We start from the raw sequence: 22,246 nt of genomic DNA on the forward strand, positions 1-22,246 counted from the left end.
ATAGGGAGGTTCTTAGTGCACATTTTGATCAAAAAGTGTTAGCCCACCTGCCACGACAAGGCGACCTCTGTAAGGTGGGAACCTACGCTGCACATACACCCAGAACTGGGACTAAGCCTACATATATACCTGGGGATGGTAGGATCCAGCATTGAACTGATTAAAATCACCCAGGGCAGAATGGGAGGAGTGCAAGAACAACAAGTGGAGGCAGTCACTAACCCCACATATATGGATCACATAAACACAACAAAAAGTTGAACAGCACATTCCAACTAAATGATACAAAATGTATGCAGGTGCAAGAACACCTGTGACTGCAGAAATACAGCAGACAAAAAATGGCGACAGCACCCTGCAACACTAATGCCACCTAAACCACTAAATATAAATAAATATGCACTAAAGCTAAATCTACTTACAAATAGGGAGGTTCTTAGTGCACATTTTGATCAAAAAGTGTTTTGTATCATTTAGTTGGAATGTGCTGTTCAACTTTTTGTTGTGTTTATGTGATCCATATATGTGGGGTTAGTGACTGCCTCCACTTGTTGTTCTTGCACTCCTCCCATTCTGCCCTGGGTGATTTTAATCAGTTCAATGCTGGATCCTACCATCCCCAGGTATATATGTAGGCTTAGTCCCAGTTCTGGGTGTATGTGCAGCGTAGGTTCCCACCTTACAGAGGTCGCCTTGTCGTGGCAGGTGGGCTAACACTTTTTGATCAAAATGTGCACTAAGAACCTCCCTATTTGTAAGTAGATTTAGCTTTAGTGCATATGTATTTATATTTAGTGGTTTAGGTGGCATTAGTGTCGCAGGGTGCTGTCGCCATTTTTTGTCTGCTGTATTTCTGCAGTCACAGGTGTTCTTGCACCTGCATACATTTTGTATCATTTAGTTGGAATGTGCTGTTCAACTTTTTGTTGTGTTTATGTGATCCATATATGTGGGGTTAGTGACTGCCTCCACTTGTTGTTCTTGCACTCCTCCCATTCTGCCCTGGGTGATTTTAATCAGTTCAATGCTGGATCCTACCATCCCCAGGTATATATGTAGGCTTAGTCCCAGTTCTGGGTGTATGTGCAGCGTAGGTTCCCACCTTACAGAGGTCGCCTTGTCGTGGCAGGTGGGCTAACACTTTTTGATCAAAATGTGCACTAAGAACCTCCCTATTTGTAAGTAGATTTAGCTTTAGTGCATATTTATTTATATTTAGTGGTTTAGGTGGCATTAGTGTTGCAGGGTGCTGTCGCCATTTTTTGTCTGCTGTATTTCTGCAGTCACAGGTGTTCTTGCACCTGCATACATTTTGTATCATTTAGTTGGAATGTGCTGTTCAACTTTTTGTTGTGTTTATATATATATATATATATATATATATACATAAAGTGACAACATAGCCCAGTTATAAGTTAGCAGTGCCACAGGCTGATCGCCTCCATACCACACCGCATTGATAACACCTCAGCAGTGCCACAGGCTGATCGCCTCCATGCCACGCCACATTGATAACACCTCAGCAGTGCCACAGGCTGATCGCCTCCATGCCACGCCGCATTAATAACACCTCAGCAGTGCCACAGGCTGATCACCTCCATGCCACGCCACATTGATAACACCTCAGCAGTGCCACAGGCTGATCGCCTCCATGCCACGCCGCATTAATAACACCTCAGCAGTGCCGCAGGCTGATCGTCTCCATGACACGCCGCATTGATAACACCTTAGCAGTGCCACAGGCTGATCGTCTCCATGCCACGCCGCATTGATAACACCTCAGCAGTGCCACAGGCTGATCGTCTCCATGCCACGCCGCATTGATAACACCTCAGCAGTGCCCCAGGCTGATCGCCACCATGCCACGCCACATTGATAACACCTCAGCAGTGCCACAGGCTGATCGCCTCCATGCCACGCCGCGTTGATGCAGTAATTCCTGCAAAAGGAGCCCTGACCAAGTATTGAGGGCAGATACTGGACAGACTTTTCAGTAGGACGACATTTCGGTATTAAAAATCATTTTTGAAATTGTGCTTATATAATATTCTAATTTTCTGAGCTACTAAATTTTGGGTTTTCAGTAACTGTTCCAATAATCATTAATATTAAAAGAAAAAAATGCTGGAAATAGATCCCTCTGTGTGTAATGAATCAATAGAATATGTGAGTTTCACTTTTTGAATTGAATTACTGGAATAAATTAACTTTTTGCTGATATTCTAATTCATTGAGAAGAACTAGAGTATGAGATATTGGAATTTTTTTTGTAACTTTTATGAAAAATGATGCTTTAAAACCTGCATTCATATGGGCAGTACACCCCTGTCTCTGCATTGCATAATGGTATAGCTCATAGATGTGCCTTGCTTTCCAGTATCTATAGGCTAAATATGGACAAAACGTGGTGTTGTGTCATGCAGCACCCCCACCCATATCACTTGACCTGCTTCTGATGTTTTGTTCATGGTTGGCCCATAGAAACTGGGTAGAAGACACATCTATGGGCCATACCATTATACAGTGCAGAAACGGGGAGCGTGCTGCCCATGCTAAAGCAATTATTTGCTATAACTAAAGCAAAAAAAAAAAAAATGCATAAATCACCCTTTAATAAAAAAATAAATAAATACACCAAAATACAACAAAAAAATAAATAAATTCTATGAGTATTTCAACTTGTGCCACTGATGAATTATCAGCTTCCTTTTTGCTTTGTGTTTCTATACAAATCAAGTAGGGTTGTTAGGCGGTACTGTAATTACCTTTTCTGGATAAATATTGAAGCGTAAATTTATATATTTCCTCAGAAACAGTCGACGAGAAGCTGAAACTGCTATTAAATTCTTTCAGCAGCTTAGAACATGTGTCTGCCGAGGACAATGAGTATTGTGTACCTGTGACTGCGATTTAGAAACGAATGAATGTGAGACAGATTAAATAGGATTAATGGGATGAAGAGAGTGATTTGTTTCATGAATAAAATCTTAGCGCGGCTTTACCTTGGAGTTACCTTTTTCAAAAAATATTAGGAAATTGCTTTCATAGCTGTATCCTAATATACTTCTACTAGGAAATCTGCTCCATTACAGTAAAAGCGTTCATACATACAATGATATTGGTTCACGATCCAATCAGAAAGCATTGTTGGGGCAATAAAAAAAATGTGTGGTTACATATTAACTGACTCTGAAATCGACTTGGGATATTGGCTACCAGTACCAGGCAGCTGCTGCCAAGGCAAAGTAAAAATGACGGTTTAGAGGTGACCTAATAACTATGTACAAATATATCAATGGTTATTGCAAACATCTGTCTCATGATCTGTAACTATACAGGTTCAGGTATGGATCCAAATTACGGACACTTAGGCACCTCATGGGCTCACGTATGGTGCCTCTGTTATGCACCCCATACACTCTTATAAGCAATGGCACCACTTTTTTCTTACAGATTCTTAAGGAATCCGTGAAAAAAAAACCCTCTGTGCACCTCCGTGTAAAATTGGAAGCACGTAGAGGTACAGTATGGACCAATTATATCATGGATCCACACAAATCTGTAATTCGGCTGTGTGCATGAGGCCTAACAACGGGGCATCCACAGTCCACTACATCTAGAGGAAAGAAGGTTTCACCATCAGCATGGAAGGGGTTCTTTACAGTAAGAGCAGTAAGACTTAGGAACACTCTGCCTCAGGATATTGTTATAACTTGAAAAGAAACATGGATGCCTTTCTTGTACGACGTCATATTATAAATTATCTGTAGTAGACACTGGAAAAGGGTCATTGATCCATGATTGAAAAAATACATATGCCTAACAAATTCTATCAGGATCAGGTGTGGATGACATGAAGGGAAAGGGGTAAATCTTAGAAATTAGTTTCCACATATTGATCCAGAGGAAGGTAAAAACCCCAATCTGCCCTAAAGATAAAGTTTCCTTCCTAATCCCAAGTGGTGACTAGAGGCGGCTGGCTATTACACGGCTTCACTGCTTTTACAGTAAAAAAGCCTTTTCACCTTTGGAGATTGAATCTTTTCTTCTTCAGACCGAGGGAGTGCCCCATGTGCTTTGAGGGGACATTACATGGAACAGCTTTTTACCATAAACAATACAATACTTGAGCACTTCATTACCCAAAAATATTGGAAGGTTCATATTTTGACCAATGTATGCCCCAGATGAAGAAAATAGTGACTTGTTTCCACCCTCCTGGTACCAAGCACCCGGGCACGTTCCATGCTAGCCCCCTCTAGATATACTACTGTGAAGTGTTGGACTGGGGTTTCCTGAGCCCACAAGAGGAAATGATTCTGGGGGCCCAACCTCCACCTATAAAGATCTTATGTACATCCACTTTTATTGCACATATAGGACTTATCATCAATAGGTAATTGGGCGCAAAGTCAGCTGCAAATGTGATTGTCTTCTACTGGATCTCTGGGGCCCGTTATTGTGTCAAAGACTGTGACAACGGAGGATCCTCTTGTACTCTGGTGGGCCAGTTTGCCCCTGCCCCTGAGTGACCCATTGGTATACTATCACTCATTGATTTAATCAACTACAGTCATGTAACCGGTATATAATAATCAGAACTTTAATGATGGAAGATATTGTAATACAACCAAGAGCAGAATAAACATAAAGTGAAATACAACAAATCTGGCAAATTCATGAAGTAAACTGAAAAACTGAATGGAAATCGGCCCAAAGTAACGACACGGAAATTAGATCTGTATTTTAAGTTTCAGGAAAGTATTATGGACTGTGTCATTTTAGTGAGCGAGGGAACCAGGAAATTGACTAAGAAGGTAATTTCCTTTCAAATTGTTATGTCATATACAGTATAATGATAAATTTAAGGTATTGCCATATTTTTAACAAAGCACAATGAAAACCTAATACAAAGATTGTGAACATACTGTAGAGCTTCTAATAAATAAGGGTTGCACTTGAAAATTAAGGAGGACTCCCAACCCCCCAATAATAACACTTACAGGTGACCGGGGGAAAATATTGTGCAGATAATAGTAACACTAACAGGTGACCAGGGCAGATCTAGCAGATAATAATTACACTTACAGGTAACCGGGGCAGATCTAGCAGATATTAATAACACTTACAGGTAACCGGGGCAGATCTACAAGGTAATATTAATAACAACACTTACAGGTGACCGGGGCAGATCTAGTAGATAATAGCACTTACAGTTGACCAGGGCAGATCTAGCAGATAATAGCACTTACGGTTGACCGGCGCAAACCTAGCAGATAATAATAATACAGGTGACTGGGACAGATCTAGCAGATAATAATAACACTTACAGGGGACCGGGAAGATCTAGCAGATAATAATAACACAGTTGACAAGGGCAAACCTAGAAGATAATAATAATGTTTACATGTGACTGGACAGTTTTGGCAGATAAAAATAAGACTTACAGGCGACCGGGGAAGATCTAGCAGATAATAATAACACTTACAGGTGACCAGGGCAAATCTAGCAGATCAAAATTTTTACCAAACGTGGTATCCTATGACAGTTCCACGTATACAGTCACTGAGCTCTTCAGTAGGACCAATACTTTGAGCAATGTTTGTCTACGGAGATTACATAGCTGTGTGTTACGCACTTGTTTACAATGGGTGTGGCTGAAGGGAGTCCACATACATTTGACCATATGCTGTAGGTGAATCTATAGTCTTAGTAGCTGATAAGGGACTTATAGTCTGAAGGGGTCAACTCAGATGCAGGAATGTTGTTCCTTTTTGTGGTGGTGGGTTTTTGATCTAATATATAGGTTCTCCTTCGTGTAGACGGTCTATGTAGGACACTGTTATCCGTCCCTTTGATTGCTCATCAAATAGTTTTATACTACTGTTAGCAATACTACATTACTGTCAAAAAGTACCACCAAATGAATTCTAGTTACACCTCTAAAGTTGAAGGCTATACATTCTCAAGTCTCCATTCCAAAAAAACTAAACTATATTCCTCCGCAGGAGGTCAGGAATTCCCATAAGCTGACATTTGCAGGTACCAAGTTGTAATGTAAAATCCCTTGCAGACTTAATGGAAGCCACTTGCGTGGACAGAGGGACGTAACCTTTCATAGAAGTTTAGTGTTTCCACATTTTACATATTGTACATTTGTGAATACATAGTTCTTGGATCACTAGATGTCATCTTCGTGTAGAGCTTAGTCAATGGTATCACATTGCCATATGTACGTAATGTGATCTGCAGTAGTGAATTATTCTCATTACCTATTCTGTATTTTCATTGCTCTGACACATGTTCCGTATTAATGGGGACTGGTAAAAAGTAACTTTTAATAAAAATATGATACAGTCCGAACTTTATTATTTTCACACATATGTTGGCTGGAATCCAGCATGGAGATCAAGAACTTGGGTGTCACGAAAATAAAAAAATGTGACTTTTTGGAATATATGGAAAAGATAAAAAGAACTTGGAGAAAGTATAATTATGGGGGATTGGTTGCAGCGCTCACCTTAGTTGTCCACAGCTTGACCGTCCAGTCGAAGGATGATGTCAGGAACAGATGGGAGAAGTCGATGGCTCCCACAGCACTGTGGCAGTTGATTCCTGTGATGGGGCCCTGGTGGCCCTCAAAAACTTCACTGATGCCGGCTTTGCTGCACACACATTGCAAAGTTCAATTACTACCTACACAATATGGAGTAGATACAAAAACTTCATACCGAGGAATCAGTAGGTAGAATAAGTAAGGACCCTTCTTGTAGGACATGAAATATAGAGTTAACAATTGTGCATAATGTGGCAGGGTACACTGGAGCCCATGGGAGTCAATCTGTTGTCAACTTAAAGGGGTTAACTGGGACTTTGATATTGATGACCTATACCTCAGATAGGTAATTAATATTAGATCAGTGGGAGTCCGACTCCCATAACCCCCACCGATCAGCTGAATGAAGGGGCCACAGTTCTCCAGCGCGCAGTACGGCCTCTTCTTTGCTTACCAGGCACAGCTCCGTACATTTGGTAGTGGCTGTGCCTGGCATTGCTGTATAGTGTATATTGTTACTATCCTGCCTCATCTAGGCCTCCAGCAGCACAATAGAAATGTCATTAACTTGCCCACTCTCTAATGATACCAAAATGACTCTGTTTATCTGTCCCTTACAAGTGAGCTTCATAAAACAGGTGTCTGCACTAGAGGCCAGTGGGAAAACTGGAATTTGACAATATTTTTTTATTATATATGAATAGATAATACATAATAAATAAAGACCTATCAAGTGTATGTAGAGTGTGCGTATGGTGCTGATTGAGTGTATCTATAGTGTATGTATAGTGCTGATCTAATATATGTATAGTGTATGTATAGTGCTGATCTAATATATGTATAGTGTATGTATAGTGTATGTATAGTGCTGATCTAATATATGTATAGTGTATGTATAGTGTATGTATAGTGCTGATCTAATATATGTATAGTATAGTGTATAGTGTATGTATAGTGCTGATCTAATATATGTATAGTATATGTATAGTGTATGTATAGTGCTGATCTAATATATGTATAGTGTATGTATAGTGCTGATCTAATATATGTATAGTGTATGTATAGTGCTGATCTAATATATGTATAGTGTATGCATAGTGCTGATCTAATATATGTTAGGTGTATGTATAGTGCTACTCTAGTGCATGTATAGTGCGCTGATAAGTGAAGATACGACTTTACCTTCCATGGCGACACGCTGTGTAAATCGTCCCCTCCTCACTCCCTACTACAAAATTGTTAACATCTCCTGTAGGGAATGCCATCCCTGTAACTGCTACGGATTTGGATTTATTGTAGACCAGTTCCATACTTTCCTATAAAAAAAATATTAAAAATAAAAGATCACAATGTGCTGAGCGTGTGCAGCATTGTACCTGCTAGATTATTATACAGATTATCAATTGCATGACGAACAACTATAGTAATGACAATAATCATAATAATTGAATCCAAAGTTTAGCACCACTCAAAAACGGAAAATTACGGGGTGACTTAAGTTAAGCCCAACATCCAACTCACCTCATGTCACACTCACAGTGGTCCAGGAAGCAGGGACAGCTTTAGGAATTGGCAGAGGCCAGTTTAGACTGCCTGGAAAGTGGTGCATGCAAACTTTCACTTAACTAATAACATCTACATTGCCCTATACCACCAGGGACTTTACTAATAACACCTACACTGCCCTAGACCACCAGGTACTTTACTAATAACATCTAGACTGCCCTAGACCACCAGGAACTTTACTAATAACACCTACACTGCCCTAGCCCACCAGGTACTTTACTAATAACATCTAGACTGCCCTAGACCACCAGGAACTTTACTAATAACACCTACACTGCCATAGACCACCAGGAAATTTACTAATAACACCTACACTGCCCTAGACCACGAGGACTTTACTAATAACACCTACACTGCCCTAGACCACGAGGACTTTACTAATAACACCTACACTGCCCTAGACCACGAGGACTTTACTAATAACACCTACACTGCCCTAGACCACCAGGTACTTTACTAATAACATCTAGACTGCCCTAGACCACCAGGAACTTTACTAATAACACCTACACTGCCATAGACCGCCAGGAACTTTACTAATAACACCTACACTGCCCTATACCCCCAGGTACTTTACTAATAACACCTACACTGCCCCAGACTACCAGGACTTTACTAATAACACCTACACTGCTCTAGACCACCAGGACTTTACTAATAACACCTACACTGCCCTAGACCACTAGGACTTTACTAATAACACGTACACTGCCCTAGACCACGAAGACTTTACTAATAACACCTACACTGCCCTAGACCACGAGGACTTTACTAATAACACCTACACTGCCCTAGACCACGAGGACTTTACTAATAACACCTACACTGCCCTAGACCACCAGGTACTTTACTAATAACATCTAGACTGCCCTAGACCACGAGGACTTTACTAATAACACCTACACTGCCCTAGACCACCAGGTACTTTACTAATAACATCTAGACTGCCATAGACCGCCAGGAACTTTACTAATAACACCTACACTGCCCTAGACCACCAGGTACTTTACTAATAACATCTAGACTGCCCTAGACCACCAGGAACTTTACTAATAACACCTACACTGCCATAGACCGCCAGGAACTTTACTAATAACACCTACACTGCCCTATACCCCCAGGTACTTTACTAATAACACCTACACTGCCCCAGACTACCAGGACTTTACTAATAACACCTACACTGCTCTAGACCACCAGGACTTTACTAATAACACCTACACTGCCCTAGACCACTAGGACTTTACTAATAACACGTACACTGCCCTAGACCACGAAGACTTTACTAATAACACCTACACTGCCCTAGACCACGAGGACTTTACTAATAACACCTACACTGCCCCAGACTACCAGGACTTTACTAATAACACCTACACTGCTCTAGACCACCAGGACTTTACTAATAACACCTACACTGCCCTAGACCACCAGGGAGGATTTTACTAATAACACTTACACTGCCCTAGACCACCAGGGATTTTACTAATAACACTTACACTGTTCTAGACCACCAGGGACTTTAGTTATTGCACCTACACTGCCCCAGACCATCAGAGACATTACTAATAACACCTACATTGTCCTATACCACCGGGCACTTACTAATAACACCTACACTGTCCTATACCACCAGGGACTTTATTAATAACACATACACTGCTCTAGACCACCAGAAACTTTACCATAAATTCCTTCACTATTTAGGCAATGTATGATCATATTATTTGGGCATGGAATGGCAGCTTTATTTGGGCATAGAATGGCAGTATTGTGTGCCAATATATTGTAGTACTTTTGGGATACTGTATGGAGTTAACACTACAGAGCCACAATTTCATTAGAGAAAACAGCCATTAACCAACTCCATGTCATAGCAAACAGCTCCCCATATCTCAGTCTCCTGTGAGTGGGACCTGGGGGACGTTGGGGTACCCGATTTTACAATAAAGCTGGCCTGGTGAATGGCTGATCGCTGCTGGTCAACCGCTTCTAAATCCCTTGGCAGTGATCTACTATCACAGGGAAAATTTGGGGTAGGCTATCCTGGAATGGATTGACAAGATGTGTCCGTGACAGGGAGAGCAGCTCTAGCTAATAAAGATTGGATAGGGGTAGTCTTAGAAACAGGAACAATGAAAAAGTAACTCATGAAGAGCTGGAGAAAATATTTAGAATTTTAAGAATTTGTTCAAAGGGAAGTACAAGGTCATTACGGTGGATGTCACATGATCACGTATTTGAGAAAATACAAAAGTCATCCCCTGGTGGTCATACCTAAGCACTAGGGTGCCACCAGGCAGGGCCGGCTTTAGATTGGTTTGTGCCCTGTGTGGCAATTTCTATTGATGCCCCACCTTATGGCTTACCATATGATGCCCAAGTATAACCATATAGTGCTCAAATAACATTGCCTTATAGTGCCCAAATAACACTTTCCAATCAATAAACTAGAGAATATAGCGGCATCTTGTGCAGTGGTCTTTTCGTTGCTTTAGTCACAAAGCGTGGAAATGGGGGTGCAAGCTCGGGTACCTAGGCAGGGAGGGTTGGTGACGCCCCCTTAGTAGTCACATATGATATGCCCTGTGTGACTACACACCTGCCACCAGGCGCCATCTCTGCACCGCTGCTTACTAAAGGGGGTTCCATAAAACAGACATTAGTGGAACACCATTAGTCAGAACAGGTGACAAGGCAAACCAGGGCAGAGACCAGGGCCCACTGGGCATGGGTGGCCCATGGTGGGTAAAAATTCTCTATACAGTACATGTCAAGCCTAAGGTGGTGTAAGTGCCTTTGGGACCCACTGTGACATTAGAGGCCATAACTTTTAGACTTTGGTCAAGATGTAGGGATCCCCCCCCCCCTTCCTATCTTTCCGTACACCACTACTGAAATGGCCCAAAAAGTCCTAATTTCCGAAATTTTGGTCAGATCTACAGCTGAAGGAGATATATTCCCGCAATATCTTATTTCACAGCGGTTTTTGTGTGTTTCTATAATGACTATTTTGCGGAGTCGTGCACAAACATAAGTTTTTCCTCTTAGCATAAAGTTGAACTTTTCCACTTATATCCATTTGTTTCTGGCGCTTGCAGACCGTGTCCATTAATGCATTAGGCAGAGTGGTTCTCATGGAGTAAAATAAACACCCACCTGTGGAGATGAGAGCATATCCAAGCTCCAGGAGCACAATTTACCGTCCGTGGAAACCGTAATAAGGTTGTGCGCGTTCTGCGTCCCCACCAAATTCACACAGTAGATAGGATGCTGGAAAGACAAGCACAACCCTATGATCGCCATTATCATTCGCAGGGGTTTGGGTAGTAATTGAATGAATGCGATGTGATGTATAGAAATAGAGGTAGAAACTTTTTTATATCCTGAAATAAGGGTCATTTGCTAGAGATAAAATACTCAGATTTATTTAGGTCGTTAAGTCGATAAGGGTGTATATATATCGCAGTGAAATCGATGTAATCGCCTTATAAGAGGGCCATTTTTCAGGGAAAAAAATTCATATATACACTAAGGGTTCCTTCACTTGCGTGTGAAAATACGAATCAAATGCAGATGCGCAATACGGATCCTTATTTTTTACAATTTGTTCAGTTTTTGTTCCTTTTTTTGTTAAGAATTGTCGGTTTTCCATCCGTAATTGTTCCAGATTGACAATTTTTGGGCTGTTTTTGTAATGTTGCTTAAATACGGATGTAAAAAAAACAAAAACGCTCATGTGAAATATGCAAAACGAAACATGCGTTTTTAAAATCAACCCATTGGAGGAGATTTATTAAGACTGGCGCTTCAGATGCAACACATTTAATAACAAGCGCGGTATTAGGGTGTGACAACGTGACTACGGCCAAGCCCCATACTTTTTCACCTCCTCTCAGCTTCTACCCCCCCCCCCGATCCCCTTCTGCTCTTACAGCAGGCCGCGGCACATACAAGGTACTGATAGCGCGAGCAGCGCCAGGGCATTATATGTGACGCAGCACTCTATGATTTATTTTATTGTCCGATCGGGGGTGGTGGAGAGTAGTCTAATCGGGAAAAGGACAGAGGGGAAAGGGGCCCGGCACGGGCCTCTACCTTGCTACACACCACAGAGTGAAATCTATGCCAAAAAGGGATTGTACAGTTTTATGCCACTAAAGATGGCTTATTATATGATGAAAAGTTCTATTACTGTTTAATATATAGTAAAATTCTGATAATCCGTTTCTTCTCGATGGCCAAGGTGCCGGATTATCCAATATGCCGGACTATTGGAATTTGAAATGAGAAAAACACAAAGAGGATTTTCGGTCATAGTAAATAATGGCCTAGGATATGCCATAACTTACTGGGGGGTTGTAGTGCTGACACCCCCTTCGAACCTCAGAATGAAGAGGCGGCAGTGCTTGTTAAGCACCTCTGCTCCTTAACAGATTTTCCCTGCAAAGTGGCACTCCCAGCCTCCCGCTGTGCAGGGAAGTGCTTCATTTAAAAAGGACCTTTCAGCTTTCTGGATATCTATTTTTACTAAACATTTGTATTTCCCATAAGATAACTATTCTAGAACATCTTTTCTTAGCACTCTGTGTTGTACCATTCCTCTGTTACTCCTCCTGGAAATTTATATACAAGTTGACAACTGTGTGTTATTATTCTCAAGGGGGCGTGTCCCTACACAGTCTCACTCTGTTAGCACTGATTGGACTGTGTCAGTCTGTGTAGGGACACACCCCTAACTGGTAATTCCCAGTTGTCAATTTATTCATAAAATTTCTAGGAGGAATAACCGAGGAACGGGACAACACAGAGTTCAAATACAAGTATTTACTAAAACAGATATGCCAGCGCTGACATGCCCTCTTTAAATGGAGCTGTGTTGCAGTTCCCAGCATAGCGGGTGGCTGGGAATGCTGTTGTGCAGGGAAAAAGTTTAAGGGACCACAGTTTCCTTGTTCTTGGGATTGACGGGGGTCCCAGAGGTCAGATCCCACCAATCAGAATGTTATGGCATATCCTAGAGATATGCCATAACATTGCGAGATCTAGATACCCCTTTTAACAGCGGGTAATCATTTAGAATAGAAGGTTACCGTAATTTGTGTTTGGATTCCTCAACAGTTGTGAGATCTCTGCTTGCTGTCAGTGAATAGTAACATGTATGGTTTACATTTAGAGGCTAAAAATGGTTGCATCCCCTGCTCATATAGTTCAATCTCCCCCACTGTGCTGAGACTACCAGTTGTATTAACAGAGGTGTATCTGTAGGGAGGGAGCTGCAGGGGTCGGTAGCTAAAACAGCCATGATTAAGGACGTGCTTAACGTCTGAAACGCGTAGGCCCCAAGACTGGACCGTTACATACTCCTGTCTGCACACCAGGACTCCAACCTATTGGACCTTTTTAATTGAAATTTCAGTAAACTTGGAACTAGTTTCCATTTTATCTTCTTTATCGCTGGACTCAACCCCTTACCTTTGCCTGCATACACTAGCTTTGTCTATGGAGGCACATGGGTAATATCCATCCATATAAAAAAAAACAGGACTATAAGATGACGATGCAATGATGCATAATAATGTACATCTGTATGTGGGAACACTTTGCTAGACCCCTTTCAGTGTATACCGTAGCTGTTCTGTTGTGTGATATATGGGGTGATAGATATATAGACCTGGGGTGTTCACTGTTCAGTATATATAAGGACTTACAGTGTGCGCTGCAGCAGAAAGCGGCGTCCTCTGAACTGGAGTCCTCCTGTGGCTGCGGTTATCCCACAGTACTATCTGTCCAGAGTACGTCCCACCAATCACCAGGTTTGGATGGAAGCGAGCAAAGCAGACCGACATCACCGATGACTGCAAAACAACAGGGAACAGGCTTTAGGTTTGGTCTAAAACTAAAACTCTAGGCTATACTTACTCTTAAGGGCAGGTACACACACCACTTCCCAGCAGGACGCAGATAAACCAAAATGCTACATAGTGAGAGATTACACAGGTGCAATATAAAACAGGTGCAATACAAAACCCTAGATTAGGAGAAAGTGTAAATGGTAAATCTAGAATTCACAGTATTACTATGCTCAAGGCAAGGGGAGGTAAGGTGTGAGTATCTAGTGAACACCTGCCCAACATGGGGTGCTGGGTTAGACTGTGATCCCACATTCAGGTTTTGGAGTTACCTGATTCATTGGTTTCCTATACAAACATTTCTAGGAACATTTCCCAGAGATACTTCTTTAAAAGATTTTTGCAGCCACTGGACATATTTGACTTTTATGGCCTGTTAATCAGGGGGCTCTATGGCCCACACAGATCCAGAAGAGGCTGGACGCAGCAGGGTGAAGGGAGGCCGACATGACCGTCCTGGTAGGGAAAGGGTTAATTAGGTGAGGGAGAGTTGGTAGGAGCTGAAGGAGGGACGGGGAGGAGTTAAGGGGGACGGGGGGCCGTTACTGCGCTTCCCGCTGTTTCTCGGCATTGAGCCGGAAGCAGCGGGAGGAGTAACATAAGAAGCAAGTAAGCTCCCACCCTCCCACCCTTGGTTTGTTACTCCTTAGGTCTTATGTACGTCCGTCTATGAGCGTTGTGTTTTATTTGTGTGCTTATTTAACATGTTTTTCTTTTTTCCGGAGTAGGTTCTGTTGTCATGGCAGCTGGCGGGGGGAGTCCTTGAGGCCAGTCAGTACAAAATGGTGGGGGGGTCGCATCGGGGGTATGCGTCCCCCAAAAAAGGTACATGGTTGAAGACTTCATCGGGTGTTATCCCTTTGAAGTGGTCTTCTGGTAGAAGGTATATCACTTGAAGGCTTCATCGGGTGTTATCCCTTTGAAGTGGACTTCTAGTGGTCGGTATATCACTTGAGGGCTTCATCGGGTGTTATCCCCTTGAAGTGGACTTCTAGTGGTTGGAGCCATCTGCAGAGGTGAACGGTGCTTCCGAGCTGGTTTACGGCTGGAGGTAATTGGTGGTTTGCAGATGGCTAATTCGGTGTGTTCTTAATAAGGAACATCTGAAGGGGCTTCAAGGACTTCCTCTGCTCGGGTTAATGTTAACGTTTAATTGTTATTTATGATTCTGACCCATGTTGGGTCATGTGAATTATTAGGAGGAATTCTCTGGTGGATTCCTAACTAGTTATCCGAATGTTTCGGATTTAAATTGTTTTCATAAAACTGTGAAATTAATAAACGGCTGCTGTGGCCATTTCACATCCAACCTCGGTGTCATGTGTCTTTACTAAGTGGGGGTGGGGGGGATAGTATGGTCTAAGGTTAACACACGACTCTACCTAGGCAGGTCATGAAAACTAGGGGTTCTTGGTTTCCACAGCTCCGATATAGAGTGACTTGGCTGAATCAAACTAAGTACATAAAGCAGAGACCTCTAGTGATGTCCTTCTCAGGATCTATGGAGGTCCCAACTGTTGGATGCCCACCAATCACACTTCTAATTCACAGGCAGGCAGTACTATCTGTGGCTACAACATTTACAGAAAGAGACCGGGAGGCAGTACTATTTGTGCCTACATCATTTACAGAAAGAGACAGGGAGACAGTATTATCTGTGTCTACATTTTATACAGTTAGAGACAAGAAGGCAGAACTATCTCTGTCTATACCTTATACAGGGAAAGACAGGAAGGAAGTACTAAATTTGCCTACATCATTTATATAGAGAGACGGGGAGACAGTACTATATGTGACTACATCTTATACAGGGAGAGACAGGGATTCAGTACTATCTGTGTTTACATCATATACAGTAGTTTGAGAAGTTTGAGGAAAAACAGATTTTCCCTGGCGCTGCTAACTAGTAAAACCCTTCTTGAGTAGTGAGGATTTAAAACAAGCAAATGTAATATCAGATATTGTTTTATTTACTACGTGTTTCGAGGCCGGACCGGCCTTTTCATCAGGTAAAATACAAATGCTATTGTTTACATCATATACAGGGAAAGACAGGGAGGAAGTACTAAATGTGCCAACATCATTTACAGAGAGAGATGGGCAGGCAGTACTATCTGTACCTACATCATTTACAAAGAGAGACGGGGAGGCAGTACTATCTGTACCTACATCATTTACAGAGAGAGAGGGAGTCAGTATTATCTGTACCATTATTTACATGTAGAGATAGGCAGGAAGTACTATCTGTACCTACATCATTTACAGAGAGAGACGGAGAGGCAGTGCTATCTGTACCTACATCATTTACAGAGAGAGACGGAGAGGCAGTACTACCTGTACCTACATAATTTACAGAGAGAGATGAGGAGGCAGTATTATCTGTACCTACATCATTTACAGAGAGAGACAGGGAGGCAGTACTATCTGTGCCCACATCATTTACAGGGAGAGACAGCGAGACTGTACTATATATGCCACATTATTTACAGGAAGAAACAGGTAGACCGTATTATCTGCGCCTACATTATTAATAAGAAGAAAGAGGGAAGCAGTACTATCTGTACGTACATCAGATACAGGAAGAGACAGGAAGGCAGTACTATCTGTATGTACATCAGATACAGGAGAACACAAGGAGACAGTACTATCTGTACTCACATAATTTACCGGAAGACACAAGGAGGCAGGGGCAGTACTATCTGTGTCTACATCATTTACAGGGAAAGTAGGGGAGGCACTGCTATATGTAACTAAATAATTTACAAGGTGAGACAAAGAGACAGTATTATCTGTGCCTACATCATTTACAGAAACAAACAGGAAGGCTATACTATTTGTGTTTACGTAATGTACAGGTAAAGACAAGGAGTCTGCACATTTTCTGTCACCTTTAGTTACAGAGAGCGTAAAAAATGTAGTGCTATTATTAAGACTTATTATTTTCAGGGGCACAGTGCAGTGGCATTATAACAGCCTGGGGCAGTATGTGGGCTTTATTACAGCCTGGGGCAGTATGATGAGCACTATACCAGTCTGGGGCAGTATGTGGAGCACTATCCAGTCTGGGGCAGTATGTGGAGCACTATCCAGTCTGGGGTAGTATGTGGAGCACTATCCAGTCTGGGGCAGTATGTGGAGCACTATCCAGTCTGGGGTAGTATGTGGAGCACTATACCAGTCTGGGGCAGTATGTGGAGCACTATCCAGTCTGGGGTAGTATGTGGAGCACTATACCAGTCTGGGGCAATATGTGGAGCACTATACCAGTCTGGGGCAGTATGTGAAGTACTATAGCACTCTGGGGCAGTATGTGCAGCATTATACCAGTCTGGGGCAGTATGTGAAGCGCTATACCAGTCTGGGGTAGTATATGGAGCACTGTACTAGTCTGGGGTGGTATGTGGAGCACTATACCAGTCTGGAGCAGTATGTGAAGCACCATACCAGTCTGCGGCAGTATGTAAAGCGCTATAGCAGTCTCGGGCAGTACGTGGAGCACTATACCAGTCTGGGGAAGTATGTGAAACACCATACCAGTCTGGGGTAGTATATGGAGCACTGTACCAGTCTGGGGCGGTATGTGGAACAATATACCCGTCTGGGTAAATAAGTGAGGCACTAAATAACCTGAGGCAGTATGTGGAGCACTATACAGTCTGGGCAGTATTGGGGAGCTATACAGTCTGGGGCAGTATATGGGGCACAATAACAGGGGGAGGACACAATTTAGTATGGGACCCATAGTTACACAACAGAGCACAATGAAAGAGTTACATAGCATTCTCCGGTTTCTGTCTCCGGTACTTTTACAATCCATGGACTGAGAAGGTCCCGTTCCCCGGGAGGTGTAACATACATGTGCTGTACTTTAGCATTTGCCTGCTTTTATGGAGCATCCGTGAGATGTATATTTTCCTTGTTCAGCATGTATTTCATTCTGCAGACGTCGTCTAAGCCACTTGAGTCGTAAGTTAAGACGTGTTTTAGAAGATCCCCGCTAAGAAGCCTCTAATGCAGGATGACCACAGTCTGCCTTACATCGGTGTGTTATGCTCTCAGGCATGGCAACCCTCACAGAACACAATGAAAACATTTATAACCCAGTCCCGTCATCATGTGGTCTTAATAGAACCGTATCCTCGCAGAGACTCCCAGGTCTAATTCCAGCAGACCCATGTAAGTCTAATCTAGCTTCAATGGTGGTATCCTCTCTATCGGGACAGTATGAATTGACCTTTGGCAGCTTATTATAGACCTAGAAATCATGAATAAATTACAGGAGCGCATAGTGAATCCACTCAAGTGCCGTCAATGAAGATAGACAGGACTTACACAGGACTGACCCCCTGCTATATAGCAATACATGGATAGAACTAATGCCTATCAGCTGTTACATCATATACATGGTGTATTAATAAACACGAGGCGACATATGATGGGTGGAAGCCCTATGGGTTCTTGCCCATGACCGTGTGTGCCGCCAGAGCATACCCCTATCAACACACCAACTTTCAAGTATCGCAGAGGGACGACCGATGGGGCACATGTAGCAATTTTTGTTCTTTTAAGCCACCCCTATAACCCCCGACGAATCCAAGCCCATACACACACGTTCAGCCCACACAGTATCATGCTCCCATAGAACCCCCACACAGTATAATGCCACCATACAGTATAATGCCTCCATAGATGCACCCATACAGTATAAAGCCAACACAGATGCCCCGATACAATATAATGCCCACACAGATTTCCCCCATACAGTATAATGCCCCATAGGTGCCCCCCATACAGCATAATGCTCCACAGATGTCCCATAATGTATAATGCCCTATAGCTTCCCCTATACAGTATAATGCCCCCATAGCTGCCTCCATAAAGTATAATGCCCACACAGATGCCCCCATACAGCATAATGCCCCATAGTGCCACAATGCCCTGTAGATAGTGCCACAGTGCCCACTGTAGATAGTGCCCACATAGATGGTGCCAGTGCCCACATACGACCAGTGCCCACATATGAAGTGACAGTGCCCAAATAGTGCCACAGTGCCCATGTAGATGGTGCCCATATAGAGCCACAGTGCCCATGTAGATAGTTTTTACAGCGTTTCCGCTGCGTAACACCCTGTACAAGCCACAACAAATCGTCATCAAAGAAGACTGTGTAACGAGACCACTGGGACCCCCGCCGAACACCCAAATGAAGGGACTGCAGTGCTGGTGTCCCCTTCATTGTTTACGCAGGCAGAGTGACTAGTTCGTATGGGCAGCTCTAGCTGGTACTGCAGCTTGTCCCATTCCTGAGAGTGCCAAGTGCTGATCAGCAGTGGTCCTAGGGGTCAAACATTGATGGCCTATTCTAAGACCCGTTTTATGCAAATAATGCCCTCGAATTTTGTCCAGGAGCTTCCAGCTACTCCTAAGAGTAAAGGAAATCATCCAGACATGAACTGGTTAACCAAGAAGTATTTATTTAAGAAGAAAGGAAGCGATGTGGACCTCTGGTTTCTGGTCTTCAGAAATGCTGTGGCTTTCTAGATATGCCCCACAAACCACATGAAAGTCGCAGCATCAGGCGCAGCCGCACGGCTGTTCAAACGCCAGGAGCTGGATTGTTCCACTTATGACTTCAAACCAGCGAGCTCTTGATACGTGGCCACAAATTACATTTATTTTATTGGAAAAGTACTGAGCCCTGCTTGTGCCTAATGTCTCCCTTCTGTCTCCTCGCCGTGTGATGTCGCCTCTCAGTTTTTTTTGTCGTTATCAATTATCGGCATAATGAACTTAAAAAGAATCAGCAAAAAATGTATGTAACACAATGAAGTTTACGCAAATTCAGGCATCTGGCCCTTTAACTTGAACCCAGCTTTCTAGAAGTCCGGAGCAGCGAGATTATCACATTCAGAGACTTCTGTATGGCAATTATAGCTCTACCAAAGGGGTTCAGCGACATTACGAAGTGCTGTGGCCCCCTCGACTACAGGGATCTTGTTAGACTTTTGGAACTCCCCTTTAAATTTGAGTAGGCCACTGAGCTTGCACAGTCTGGAAGACTTGCTCTGACTACTATAGAAAAGGGGGAAGACTTGCTGTGACTACAGGAAAAGTGGGGGGATGCCCTGCTGTCACTACTGGAGAAAGGGGGGAAGCCCTGCTGTGACTACTGGAGAAAGGGGGGAAGCCCTGCTGTGACTACTGGAGAAAGGGGGGAAGCCCTGCTGTGACTACTGGAGAAAGGTGGGAAGCCCTGCTGTGACTACTGGAGAAAGGGGGGAAGCCCTGCTGTGACTACTGGAGAAAGGGCGAAAGTTCCTATTTACCTACGGCAAACAGAAATCTTGAAAATAAGAAGGATTGAAATGAAGAGTGGCAGAACTTTTGCTCTTTAACATCCTGGCAGAATAGGACAATACATGGAGTTATATTTAGTGGGAAGCTTTTTATTTGATGCGTTGTGTATTGCTGAGACGGGAATAGACGCCCTTTGCTTGCGGTATCCTGAGTGACAACATATCTGATTTCTGGTTTACACGCAGCCCGGGATTAAGGAAAGAATAATACATCTGGATGTGTGTTCATACTGAAATAGTCCTGCATCCCGGGGGTACCAGGAGCCTTCTGCTACCAAACGACCTCCCAGGAAGCCCAATGCAGACTCCACCATTCAGAGGACCAGAATAGGGTTTACCACCGACATCTCATGTCTGCCTGTATCCCACTATCCGACAGTCCGGTCTGTCAGGTTACATAGATCAGGTTGGGGTTCCTTTAATATTTGGGGGTTGCCCAATTATTTTTAATACAACAACTAATTTACTATCGTTTCATTTATATTTAAGTTGTGGGCCACTTTATGCTGCAAATTCACCTTAAAATATTAACTAATTGTTTAAAGGGTTTATAAATCTTCAGCACCATTATACTGTTTCCATATATAATAGTCTACATAATAAGTTGAGTCCCTTTGTAAATACATTGCATCACTTATCTTGTACTAATCCTAAATTACAGCTTGTATTACACTCTGGAGCTGTATTTACAATTCTGCATGCTTCATAACTAAAATCTCCCAGAATTCCCTGATGGTTCAGTGTCTTCACCGAGCTTGCTATGGTGTTTGCATTCTGTACAGTATGATACAGAAAAAACGTATTGTCCCACTGCATCAAGGGAGTTCAGCTAAACTATTAAGGGCATGTCTGTCTACAAAACGTTTCCAATGTCCATCAGGAGAATAGTGAGTGCAGCTCTGGAGTATAATACAGACTGTAACTCAGGATTACTACAAGATAAGTAATGTAATGTATGTACACAGTGACTCCACCAGCAGAATAGTGAGCGCAGCTCTGGAGTATAATACAGACTGTAACTCAGGATTACTACAAGATAAGTAATGTAATGTATGTACACAGTGACTCCACCAGCAGAATAGTGAGTGCAGTTCTGGAGTATAATACAGGATGTAACTCAGGATCAGTACAGGATAAGTAGTGTAATGTATGTACACAGTGACTCCACCAGCAGAATAGTGAGTGCAGCTCTGGAGTATAATACAGGATGTAACTCAGGATCAGTACAGGATAAGTAATGTAATGTATGTACACAGTGACTCCACCAGCAGAATAGTGAGTGCAGCTCTGGAGTATAATACAGGATGTAACTGAGGATCAGTACAGGATAAGTAATGTAATGTATGTACACAGTGACTCCACCAGCAGAATAGTGAGTGCAGCTCTGGAGTATAATACAGGATGTAACTTAGGATCAGTACAGGATAAGTAATGTAATGTATGTACACAGTGACTCCACCAGCAGAATAGTGAGTGCAGCTCTGGAGTATAATACAGGATGTAACTCAGGATCAGTACAGGATAAGTAATGTAATGTATGTACACAGTGACTCTACCAGCACAATAGTGAGCGCAGATCTGGAGTATAATACAGGATGTAACTCAGGATCAGTACAGGATAAGTAATGTCAGGTATGTACACAGTGACTCCACCAGCAGAATAGTGAGTGTAGCTCTGGAGTATAATACAGGATGTAAGTCAGGATCAGTACAGGATAAGTAATGTCATGTAATGTATGTACACAGTGACTCTACCAGCAGAATAGTGAGTGCAGCTCTGGAGTATAATACAGGCTATAACTCAGGATCAGTACAGGATAAGTAATGTAATGCATGTACACAGTGACTCCACCAGC

At 42.7% G+C, this 22,246-nt stretch overlaps 1 protein-coding gene across 3 annotated transcripts in view; it reads right to left on the reverse strand.

The window, feature by feature from the left end:
• DYNC1I1 (dynein cytoplasmic 1 intermediate chain 1) overlaps positions 1-22,246 on the reverse strand; it is a 322,553-nt gene that overhangs the window by 96,776 nt on the left and 203,531 nt on the right. For all 3 annotated transcript variants that reach the window (XM_075827746.1, XM_075827745.1, XM_075827744.1), the window contains 4 exons: positions 13,834-13,980; positions 11,282-11,395; positions 7,739-7,872; positions 6,521-6,665 (listed from right to left, as the gene is read on the reverse strand). In XM_075827746.1, coding sequence (XP_075683861.1) covers positions 6,521-6,665; positions 7,739-7,872; positions 11,282-11,395; positions 13,834-13,980 — 540 coding nt within the window. The remainder of the gene's footprint in view (positions 1-6,520; positions 6,666-7,738; positions 7,873-11,281; positions 11,396-13,833; positions 13,981-22,246) is intronic.

Source organism: Rhinoderma darwinii, chromosome 5 (genome assembly GCF_050947455.1).
Source record: "Rhinoderma darwinii isolate aRhiDar2 chromosome 5, aRhiDar2.hap1, whole genome shotgun sequence".
NCBI lineage: Eukaryota > Metazoa > Chordata > Amphibia > Anura > Rhinodermatidae > Rhinoderma > Rhinoderma darwinii.